At 49.1% G+C, this 12117-nt stretch overlaps 1 protein-coding gene across 1 annotated transcript in view; it reads left to right on the top strand.

The window, feature by feature from the left end:
* Positions 1 to 5314: 5314 nt before the first annotated feature.
* The window catches only part of ZFR2 (zinc finger RNA binding protein 2), a 324702-nt gene continuing 317899 nt past the window's right edge, over positions 5315 to 12117 (top strand). The window contains exon 1 of the mRNA XM_073594216.1: positions 5315 to 5464. Coding sequence (XP_073450317.1) covers positions 5418 to 5464 — 47 coding nt within the window. The 5' untranslated portion in view covers positions 5315 to 5417. The remainder of the gene's footprint in view (positions 5465 to 12117) is intronic.

The following is a 12117-nucleotide window of genomic DNA, read 5'->3' on the forward strand; positions in this document are numbered from 1 at the left end:
GGGCTTGGGGATCACCACTATAATTGCTTCACTCATTGTATCCGGGAGTCTCTCGAGGCGCATCGACGCAGAGAAGAGGTCCTGAAGCTTGTCTACTAGTTCTGCAGCGTATTGTTTGTAAAATTCTATAGGGATTCCATCGGGTCCCGGTGTTTTCCCTGTCTGCATTGATTTGAGTGCCCGGAGTATTTCCAAGGATGTAATTGGGGCATCAAGCTTATCACGATATGTTACCGTAAGGGTTGGGACATCAATACTGTCTAAGTATGCCACCAGGTCCTCCTCCCTATAGTCTGCCCTGGACATGTAGAGAGATTTATAGAATTCCGCGAAACAGCTATTGATCTCTTCCGGTGTGTGGACTATCTGTCCCGAAGGGTCTCTGATGTGGGAGATGCTCATCCCCCCCGCCTGCTCCCTGGAGAGCCAGGCCAACAAGCGACCCGCTCGCTCCCCCTGCTCAAAAATCCGTTGGGATTGAGCCAGCATTTTTTTCTGGGTAAGAGTGGTACGAAGACGAACCACCTCCGATGTCATCAATTGTAAATGTGAGTAGTGTATAGGGTCCCGGGTACGAACAAAGAGGATCTCTGCACAACTCGCCTCTCTCTCAGCCCTTACCAACTCTGCCCTGCGCTCCCCACGAACTCTGGCTATAATGGTCTGGTATTGTCCCCTCGTCGTGGCCTTGAATGCATCCCAGACAACTGTGGGGTCAGCCGAGCCCACATTTACCACCCAGAAGTCAAGCAGCTCCGTTCTGAATTGAGAGTCTACGGCCGTGTCTGAAATCCAAAACCTCGAGAGCCTCCATATCTTGTCTACAGGGCCCAGTGAAAGGTCCAATGACAACAGCAGGGGAGCGTGGTCACAAATTCCTCTAGGGAGTATTCGTATATCTGTAACCCGTGGGAGGACCGGACTTCCCGCGAAGACTAAGTCTATCCGGGAGAACGTCCTGTGAGAGGCCGAGTGGCATGTGTATGCCCTGGTCTGGGGGTGTCTCCACCTCCACACATCAGTCAGGCCATACGTGTCCGCCCACTCAGTCAACCCAGGATGGTGATACCCCGCAGACGCCAGTCTATCAAGATCCGGATCAGGGACTAGATTGAAATCACCCAATATAATATTGTTATCAGATGCAAATTCAGCTATCTTGCCGGTGATCTGGTTGAGCACCAGTAGTGAAGCCGGAGGAGGCAAATATAAACCCACAATGGTCCACGTTAGAGAGTATATTTTAGCATGTATGATGACATAACGACCATCAGGGTCGAGGGCCAAATCCAGGAGCCGGAAAGGAAGGGATTTCAATATCAGAATAGTGACACCCCTGGAAAAACTGGAGTGCGTGGAGTGGTAGTGATAACCCACCCACGGTTTTTTGAGGGCCAAAACTCTACTTCCTATCAAATGCGTTTCCTGGAGCACACATATATGTGGGTTGTAAGCTTTAAGGAATTGGAACACCAGGGAACGCTTAACCGGGGAGTTCAGTCCCCTAGTGTTCCAGGAAACAATATTAAGGGAGGACATGGTTACTCAGAATGATAATAATGTTAGGATCAATGTAGGTCGTGGCTCCCGAACTGGACCCCCGGACCCATAACGGACATACCTGAAAACATTGCAATGCTGATGAGTCAATTTTTTAAAAAAAACAATTGTAAAACAAAAACAGAACCAAACTGAAAACAGTCCAACTTCTAACGTAAATTAGAACAGCCCCATTAGGGGAACTTTCCCCACCCCCCACCCCACCCAGCCCCCCCAAACTGAGGCGGGTTTCAATCCCAAACCAATTCAGCTCGCCGGCTGCAGCAAGGGGTCCGTGGAAGAGGCGAGCCCGACCCCCCTAAATTGCACACGGGGGGGGCAAGCAACAGTTCAAGCGGCCCTTCGAGTGTGAGAACTCCGCTAATGGATTATAACAGGCTGTGGGGTATTAGAAGTCAAACAGAGAAGAAGTAAATCGTGTTGTGACCCCACAGTGAAGTCGATCCATCACTAAGAGGATACAGGTATGCAGGTAACATGAAGCCTCATAGCTCAACAGTCTCCTGACCAAATGCTTAGGCAGGGGCATTAACTTAGAGTTTTCCTGAAAGGGGATAGTTGGTTACCCCCCTCAAGTCTGAACACATCATGGGGATGAACTGGGCACAACCTGTGCAACAAAACTAAGTCATCCATGGAGCAGTTCGTATGTGAATTCAGACTTGGGCCCAGGTTGTTACAAGTAAAGAATAAAGAGGAGATTCGGTGTGTACCGATCGGTCGGTCAACGGATCTGTGGCAGAGAATCCAGCCAGACAGAGGCCTCCCTTGGTGTGGTGAAAAATCGAGTCGTCTCGCCATCCTGGACCCTCAAGCGAGCAGGGAAGAGTACACTATAGCGAATGTTGCGTGATCTCAGTGCGGCCTTAACCTGGTCAAACGATTTCCTGAGTTTTTGGGTCTCTACCGAATAGTCAGGGAAAATCATCAGTTTAGTGTTCTGAAATCTTAGGTCCCCAACATTTCTGGAGGCACGAAGAACTTCATCCCTGTCTCTGAAATTAAGGAGACGGAGTATGAAGGTGCGAGGAGGGGATCCAGGAGGCCCTGGCTTAGGCGGTATACGGTGTGCCCTCTCAACTGTGTAGTAGGGTGACCATCGGGCTTCCGGTAGGAGGTCTCGCAGCAGGCCCTCTATGAAGGAGGTAGGATTGTTCCCCTCCGCCCCCTCCGGTAAACCGATAATACGAAGATTATTGCGCCGGTTTCTGTTCTCCGCATCTTCAGCTCTGTATTCTAAGGCCTTTACTTTGGTCTGGAGCGTACGGAGTGTTGCTCCATGTTCCGCCACGGTATCTTCAGTGTTACTCAATCTTTGTTCCGTCTCGGTAACTCGCGACCTAATTTTGTCTATGTCTTGACGGATTAGACCCATATCCAGCTGAACAGCCTCTATTTTTGTTGTTAATGTGGATTGGCAAGTTGCTATGGCCGCCATGACGTCCGCCAGCCAGGGGGGACGAGAGTCATCCGGCTCCATGATGCTTGTCTGTGAGGCTCTATGTGTGCTGCGTGTGGTATGGGCCTCCGGAGTGGGACAGGTGGGCGTCTGGGGGAAGTCCGACTGTGGTGGAAAGGCCAACCTTTTGCCCCCCTTGCTATATTTTGCACTAGAAGATCTGCGCCTCATTCAGATTAGCAAGGCCCCAGTCTGGGCAGTAATTAGTGGCTGGCTGTGGGAGACTATCAGGGGGGGGGTTCAGGGGTATGCAGTCAGTATGTTTAGAGCTGTACGTGCCCCCCAGAGAGTTTGCCCCCTCACCTGCAGGCTGAGTAAAATCAGGGCTGTCCTCGGACTTCCACAGGCCTACAGGGACTTTCAGTGTATCTCTCCCAGGGTGTCAGGGAAGGAGATGGTCTAGGGCCTGCTCCACAATCCAGATGGAGACCCTCAGCTTTCCTGGGCTCTCCCCCTCCAGATCTCTGGGGTCAGTCTCACCCTCAGCTGTTCCGGCGGCCTCAGATCTTCAGGGGAGGCCGCGGATGCGGCCTAACTGTTCGTAGGGCCTGAGGATGCAATCCGGGCCGATTCTGCGGCCGTGGCTAGGCCTGAGCTTTTATCTGAGGCCCGTGGTGGGCCGTGATGTTTCCGGAGGCGCCGACCGCGCCAGGGGTCATCCGGATCGCGGCGCGGCCCGCCAGGAAAGTCCGCGGCTGCGGCCTAGTGCCTCGAGGTAGGCCGGAGCGTCCGGCGGATCCGATCGCGACCCCGGATCAAAAAAAATTATCCTCCCCCTCAAGAGATAGAGGGTCTGTGAGCCCCCCAGAGACAGCAGGGATGTGTCCGGAGGATTTAGAAGCCAGATGGATCCGGATTATGTCGGCGATGTGCGGAGCTCTCTGAGAAGCAGCCGCTCACATCGCCATCTTGGCCACGCCTCCCAGGAGATATTCATTTTACCTACAGGTAAGCCTGATTATAGGCATACCTGTGGGTACAAATAACCAAGCAGGGGATACAACCTCTTTCACACGGGCGATCTGATCGGGTCCACCTGTCAGTTTTTCAGGCGGACCTGATCAGACCCTCCAGTCTCTTCTATGGAGTGGCGGATGTCAGTGGACACAAGTGTGCCGACACCCGCCGCTATCTGATCCTGTCCGCCAAAAACAGACGGATAGTGGAACTATTTCCCATCTATCTGGTGGATCGGATGGAAGTGGACAGGCGGTCCATTTCCAACTGACGGCCTCCTAGAAAACAGCAGAAACAGGCAGAACTCCCCATTCTGTCAGGGGGGTAGAGTGAGATTGTCTGTTCCTAGTGTCTAGGAACAGCGATCTCTCTCCTCCTTGAGTCACCCCAGCTCCCATACAGTTAAAAACACCTCCCAGGGAACACATTTAACCCCTTGATCACCACTAGTGTTAACCCCTTCCCTGTCAGTGCCATTTATACAGCAATCAGCGCATTTTTATAGCACTGATCGCTGTATAATTGTCAATGGTCCCAAAATAGTGTCCGATCTGTCCGCCGCAATGTCACAGTCCTGACAAAAATCGCAGATCTCTGTCATTACTGGTAAAAAAAAAACCAAAATGGCATAAATCTATCCCCTATTTTGTAGACACGATAACTTTTGCGCAAACCAATCACTATACGCTAATTGGGATTTTTTTACCAAAAATATGTAGCAGAATACATATTGGCCTAAACTGATGAAGAAATGTGTGTTTTTTTTTTTTTGCATTTTTTGGGGGATATTTATTATAGCAAGAAGTAAAACATATTGTTTTTTGTTTTTTTTTTTCAAAATTGTCGCTCTGTTTTTGTTTATAGTGCAAAAAATAAAAACTGAAGATTAGTTAAACCCAGAAGTGCTTTTTTTACCACTACTAGTCCTTTATATTGGCTTTTGCAATCTACGAATGCAGCAATTTTGAAATTGGATGAATGGTTTAGACCTGTGAAACACTTTTTGATAGATAAATAGTTCATGTTCTATACAACCATATAGATCAGACCAAAATGAGGAGGAAAGAGAGCGTTCCAAATCAGGGACAGTCCCTCGAAACCAGGGACAGTTGGCAGCTATTCATCCCTTATGTGCACAGGCAGGATTTTAGTAAAGGTGAACTATGCCAAACAGGGTAGGTAACCAGGCCCGTCATCTGTGTCCTGGCCTAACTATCAGACCCAAGAAGTTCCACAGGTACTGACATGAACACGTAATACTGTCACTTCCAATTATCCTCCAAACCATTCTTTTCGTATTACCATTTCATCACACCTTCTCAGGGCGGGCTGGACCTGAACAAGCGGCGGAAGACTAGCGCCATCACGTGGTCTTTTGAGATCACGTGCTCTTCAGAAGCCGCGCCTTCTGCACTGGTTCTCGCTTGCTAAAGCTCCCAACATGGCTACCAATAATTACTACGGCTTCAGTAACGATGGATACCGCAGGTATTGTTCTAGCATAGCACTGGTAATGGGAAGCGGAAAGGATCGATATAAGAGCCGGCAAATGGCAGGAGCCGGATGATGGTGTCCTGTGTGTAAAATGGAGGGCTGGCACGCAGCAGCAGCAGCCGAGGGCTCCATGTCTTTTTTCTTTCTGACGTGTAGGGAGATGGGCTCAGAGGTTTTGTGCCGGAGTGCAGCTGTTGGTGTCCGGGGTAGTGTGAGTGTGGCTGGTGCTGCTGGCTTTTGTTTAGCCATCTCTTGGTCTCCCAGCTGTTTAGAACTAGGGGCATGGGAAGATGGGGCAGATGGGAAAAGCCAACATTGTGTGCTCACTTCTTTCCCAGTTTGATATTTGTGTGTGTGTGTATATATAATATATACATTTTTTTTTTTTTGCCATCTCTAACCCTTTGTGGAGATTTCACTTCCTGTCCCATAGCCAAACAGGAAGGGGAAATCCTTGCAAATTAACCACCTTAGCCCCAGAAGAATTTACCCCCTTTAATGACCAGGCCATTTTTTTTGCAATACAGCAGTGCCTCGCTTTAACTGACAACTGTGTGGACACGACATTGTATCCAAAAATTGATGTATCCCCCCCCCCCCCCCACAAATAGAGCTTTCTTTTGGTGGTATTTGATCACCTCTGCAGTTTTTATTTTTGGCGCTATAAACAAAAAAAGAGCGACAATTAAAAAAACAAACAATTTTTTAAAATAAATACATCAGTTTAGGCCAGTATGTATTCTACATATTTTTGGTAAAAAAATCGCAATAAGCGTATATTGCTTGGTTTACGCAGAAGTTACATAGTCTACAAAATAGGGGATAGATTTAGGGACTTTTTAATTTTTATTTATTGTTTTTACTAGTAATGGCAGGGATCAGCTATTTTTAGCGGGACTGCGATATTGCGGTGGACAAATCTGACCCTAAGGCCCCTTTCCCACTTGTACAACTTGTCCTCCGACTTGGGACTGCAAAGTCGTATGACAAGTCGTTCCCCGTGATTTCCAATGACTACCATTCATATTAGTACGACTTCAAAGTAGTCCCTGCACTACTTTGGTCCGACTTTGATCCAGCTTCAGGCCATTGAATATCACTAAAGTCAGATTGCCGTCTTAACTGATCCGACTTTGGCATGCGACTTGTGCTCTGATGATCTTGAAGGGGAACTCCACGCAAAATGTAAAAAAAAAAAAAAAAAACAGGATGGGGTTCCCACTCCAAGAGCATACCAGACCCTTATCTGAGCACATAGCCCAGTAGGTCAGATAAGGTGGTGAGATCAAGTGGCTCCCCGAATCATACCAGGCCACATGCCCTCAACATAGGGGGGTGGGTGCTTTGGGGCGGGGGGGGATCTTGTGCCCCCCCCAACCCCAAAGCACCTTGTCCCCATGTTGATGAGGACAAGGGTCTCTTCCCGACAACTCTGGCCTTTGGCTGTCAGGGTCTGTGGGTGGGGAATTTATTGGAATCTGGAAGCCCTCTTTAACAAGGTGGGTCCCCAGATCCCGCCCCCCCCCCCACCCTATGTGACTGAGTATGGGATACATTGTACCCCTACCCATTCACCAAAAAAAAAAATTAAAATTAAAAAGTGTCAAAAAGAAAACACAATACTCAGGTTTTTCAAGTAATTTATTAGGCAGCTCGGGGTCTCTTCTGACTTCTTCTCCGCTGATGTCTTCTGCCTCCTGCCGGTTCTTCTCCCCACTCCGGGTCTTCTAGTCCTCTCCGGTTCTTCTCCCTCTGTCTTCTGCCTCTGCTGGTTCTTCTCCCCTCTCCGGGTCTTCTCTGTTCTCTGCTGATGTCTTCTAGCCCTCTCCGGTTCTTCTCCTTCTGTCTGCTGTCTTCTGCCTCTGCGGGGTCTTCTCACTCTTTTGCCGGGTCTTCTTCCTCTGTTTTTCTTCCGATGTTGACATGACGCTCTCTCCTCTAATGCTGGGTGCGCGGTGTGCCACTACATATATTGGCATGGGGCGGGGTCACCGGGTGTTGTTGTCCGGAGGCTCGCCCCTTATGACGTCCCCACCCGGGGCATGATGGGCAGGTGATGATGTCATAAGGGGCGGGCCTCTGGTGACCCCGACCCATGCCAATATAAATAGTGGCACACGGCGCGCCCAGCATTAGAGCGGGAGAGAGCGTTGAGTCAACATCAGAAGAAGAACAGAGCGGGAAGACAGCGGAAAAGACGTGACAGAAGACAGCGGACAGAGGGGAGAAGACCCGGCAGAGGCAGAAGACGTCCCCAGAAGAGCCAGAGAGGGGAGAAGAAGTCAGAAGAGACCCCGGAGCTGCCTAATAAATTATTTTAACAACTTGGCGTCCGCGCTATAGCCAAATGACGGCCACAGCGCGGACCTGAATTTCCGGGAGGTCGTCATATGACGGTCTCCCCTGTGCACGGGCCCTGCAGGGCGCACGCTGTGATCACCGAGTCACTGAGACTCAGGTGATCACCGATCCCAGTAAGGGGCTGGTCCCTTACCATGTGATCAGCTGTCAGCCAATGACAGCTGATCACATGATGTAAACAGAAGCTCGGTAATCGTTTTTTTTTTTTTCTCACGCTGACAGCGTGAGGAGAAAAAAAAAGCCGATCACCGGCTCATCTGCAATGGACATCGGTCCCGAAGAGGTAATTATGTCTCATCAGCGTAACCGATCAGTGCCCATCACTGCCACCCATCAGTGCCGCCTCATCAGCATACATCAATGAAGGAGACAAATTACCTGTTTTAAAATTGTTATAACAAAATATAAAAAAAAAGATTAAAAAAAAAAAATGTCTTTTTACATTTTTTGCTAAAAAAAAACAAAAACGCAGAGATGATTAAATACCACCAAAAGAAAGATTTATTTGTGGGAAAAAAATGATTGGGTACAGTGTAGTATGACCGTGCAGTTGTCATTCAAAGTGCGTCAGCGCTGAAAGCTGAAAATTGGTCTGGACAGGAGGGGGGGTTTAAGTACCCAGTAAGCAAGTGGTTAAAGACCTGTGTACTGTGTTTTTATTTTTGACACTTTTTTTGGTAAATAAGTAGGGGTACAATGTACCCCATACTCATTCACATAGGGTGGGGTGGCGGGATCTGGGGGCCCCCTTGTTAAAGGGGGCTTCCAGATTCCAATAAGCTCCTCGTCCGCAGACCCCAACAATCAACCGCCAGGGTTTTTGGGAAGAGGCCCTTGTCCTCATCAACATGGGGACAAGGTGCTTTGGGGTGCAGGTTCCCCCTACCCCAAAGCACCCCCCCCTCCCATTGAGGGCATGCAGCCTGGCATGGTTGAGGAGGGGGGGGAGCGCTTGCTCGTCCCCACCCCCTTTCCTGACCTGCCGGGCTGTGTGCTCAGATAAGGCTCTGGTATGGATTTGGGGTGGGGGAGCCCCTACGCCAGTTTTTCGGCCTGTGGGTTCCCCTTGCAATCCATACTAGACCGAAGGGCCTGGTTTGCTCTTGGAGGGGAAACCCATGCCGTGTTCAAGGGGTTAAGTGTTCCCTATGGAGGTGCTTTCTAAATATGGGGGGAAGAACTGACTGGGAGTAGAGATCACTAGTCTCCCTCTCCCAGATCCATTGGCAGATCCCCAGTCTGCCTCTCTGCACTGCAATCGCGGGTGGCCAGTGAATATCTAGTCCACCGGGCTTCCGCAGTATATATGCAGAAGGTGGTCGGCAAGTGGTTAAAACGGAAGTAACGTCTTCCTCTTCAATTGTGCCTATAATGAGGATTACCTGTATGTAGGTACTATAAATATCTCCAAAACTTGCACCGTTTAGGAGATAATTACTATATACGCCGACATCATCAGCGCATGTGCTGTGAAGAAACGGCCACACATGCCGTTTCTTTAGGACCATGAGGCCCCTTTCACACTGGGGCGGTAGGGGGCGTCGGCGGTATAACAGCGCTATTTTTAGCGCTGTTTTACCGCTGTGTTTGGCCGCAAGTGGTGCGGTTTTAACCCCCCGCTGGCGGCCGAAAAAGGGTTAAAACCACTCGTATAGCGCGGCTATAGCCGCAGTATTACCGAGGTATAGCCGCGCTGTCCCATTGATTTCAATAGGCAGGAGCGGTTTAGGAGCGGTGAATTCACCGCTCCTTCACCGCTCCAAAGATGCGGCTTGTAGGAGATTGTTTCTTCTCCTGCCAGCGCACTGCTTCAGTGTGAAAGCCCTCGGGCTTTCACACTGAACAAACAGTGGAGGCTGTTTAGGGGCGGTTTGCAGGTGCTATTTTTAGCGCAATAACGCCTGCAAACCGCCCCAGTGTGAAAGGGGCCTGACTGGTGGCTCCCGCGAGCATGCGATGTATACTAGCTCATTATGCCTTTTTTCTTGTGAAAGGTGTTTTTTTATTTATTTTTTTTTTTTACTTTTTACAGGGTTTACAACCTCTTTAAGGCCACTTTCACACTGAGGCGCTTCTAAACTGCCAGTAAAACACTGCTCTTTTGAGGCGGTTTCTATTCATTTCAATGGGGAGGGACATATTTGAGGCACCTTTTTAGCGCTCCAAAGAAGCCGCTTGCACGAGTTTATTTGACCACCTCCCCCCCTTCAGTGTGAAAGCATTCGTTGATTTTAATGGGAATAGGTTTTCGTCAGCTTTTCAGGTGCTACTTTTAGCGCAAAAGTGCCTCAGTGTGAAAGGGGCCCAAGGGAATTCATTGGGGACCCCCGGGTCACCAGAACTAGTGTCCCCATTGGAAGATTTCCCCTCTATTACTTTTCTGGGGACAACCTAAAATTTTTTTTTTTTTTTTTTTTGTGTGTTTTTTTTTCCCTTTAACCTTTTTCAGCACAGCACTTGAGAGAGTGACTCCTCCCCTTGCAAACAGGATACCCCTCTTCCACCAAACTTTAAAAGGAGGCTCCTTTCCACACATTGTCAGTTTTTGTGTTTCCTCCAGAGGGAACACTTCGAGGGGAATTTAGGGCTCTCAGGTGCTGTCCTGGGAGCTCAGATTTCCTGTGTTTTCACCAAATGCTTTTTTTACCTTATGAGAGCTGTTCCTCCCATTCCACAGCTGATGTTTGGTGCTGCTGGCTGGGCTCCCTCTCCCTCTTCATCTGGGCTCAGGGTGAGTCTGACTGTTGTGGGCATCACTCCTAGGCGGCGGTAAGGCAGGCGGTGGCCATTTTACTGTGCTTTTTTTTTCGGTCCACCGCCTGTTGCTCCATCCGCCGGAAGTGAGGCATCCAGGAAGGGGGTGGCGCCCACGGAACAGGCGTACGGTGTCCTTTCCGCCGGAAATCTCAGGTGGAAAGGGGAGGAACGGGGCTGGTGCTTATTTAGCGGTTTCGGACTGGCGCTGTTGGAGTGCGGAACCAGCGTTTTAGCCACATAACACACACAGCATGCACTCCTCGATGGAATCAATGGCGGCAGCGAGTGGGACAGGCACCAGCAAGGCCCAGGTAAGGGGCAGTTTTTTACTGTCCTTGTACTGTGGTCTCTCTCTCTCTCTCTCTCTCTCTCTCTCTCTCTCTCTCTCTCTCTCTCTCTCTCTCTCTCTCTCTCTCTCTCTCTCTCTCTCTCTCTCTCTCTCTCTCTCTCTCTCTCTCTCTCTCTCTCTCTCTCTCTCGGATGGAAGAAGACTTTGTCAAGCCGGTATTGATTCGTTAGTTAAAGAAGAAGCTTCTTTTGATTGCATCTGTTAAAAAAGAACTTGATGCGACTATTCAATCATTTCGCTCTTCTCTAGCAAACCCATCCCTGAGTCAGCCAACTACCTCACAGTCCTCTCAAGGCTCACTTATAGTCCCGACGGTGGAGACTGAGGCATCTCCTACCCCAGAGAGACATTCCCCCTCTCAGTCTGATGAGGGGGAGGAAGGAGAAAATTTACCTTCAAAATTTAAATTGTCTTTAGAACAGGTAGTTGGCCTGTTAAAAGCAATCTATACCACACTGGGTCTGGAAGAGGAAAGAAAGGAGTTATCTCTGCATGACAAAATGTATGCAGGGCTCAGCGAACACAAAAATTGCAATTTCCCAGTACACTCAGTTATTTCTGAGACTATTAAGAAAAAGTGGACAGAGCCAGAGAGAAAACCTTTCTTTCCCAAAGCCTTAAAAAGGCGTTTCCCTTTTGATGAAGATCCAGCGGCGGTTTGGAACAAAAGCCCCAAACTAGATGCAGCGTTTTCCCAAGTCTCGAGGTCAACAGATTTGGCATTCGAGGACATGGGGGTGTTAAGAGATCCCATGGACAAAAGGATGGACCAGCTACTAAAAAAGGCATGGCAATCCATCATGGGAAATCTTAAACCTGCTATGGCGACTACGGTGGTATCCAGGAATATGGAGTTCTGGTTAGATCAACTTAAGGCCCATATCTCAGCAGACTCACCAAAACAAGAAATTTTGGATTCATTCTCGACTCTGTCAGCCGCTGTTGCATTTATTTCTGATGCCTCAGCGGAATCAATTAAAATGACAGCTAGATCTGCAGCCTTTGCTAACTCGGCCAGAAGGGCTCTGTGGTTGAAAACTTGGCCGGGGGACACGGCATCCAAAAACAAGCTGTGTGGGATACTGTGCCTGGGAGACTTGCTTTTTGGTCCTGACTTAGATGCGGTTCTAGATAGAACATCTGATAAAAGGAAGTCTTTCCCTATCAAAAAGAAAAAAAC

The sequence above is a fragment of the Aquarana catesbeiana genome, linkage group LG01 (assembly GCF_042186555.1).
Source record: "Aquarana catesbeiana isolate 2022-GZ linkage group LG01, ASM4218655v1, whole genome shotgun sequence".
NCBI classification, from domain to species: Eukaryota; Metazoa; Chordata; class Amphibia; order Anura; family Ranidae; genus Aquarana; species Aquarana catesbeiana.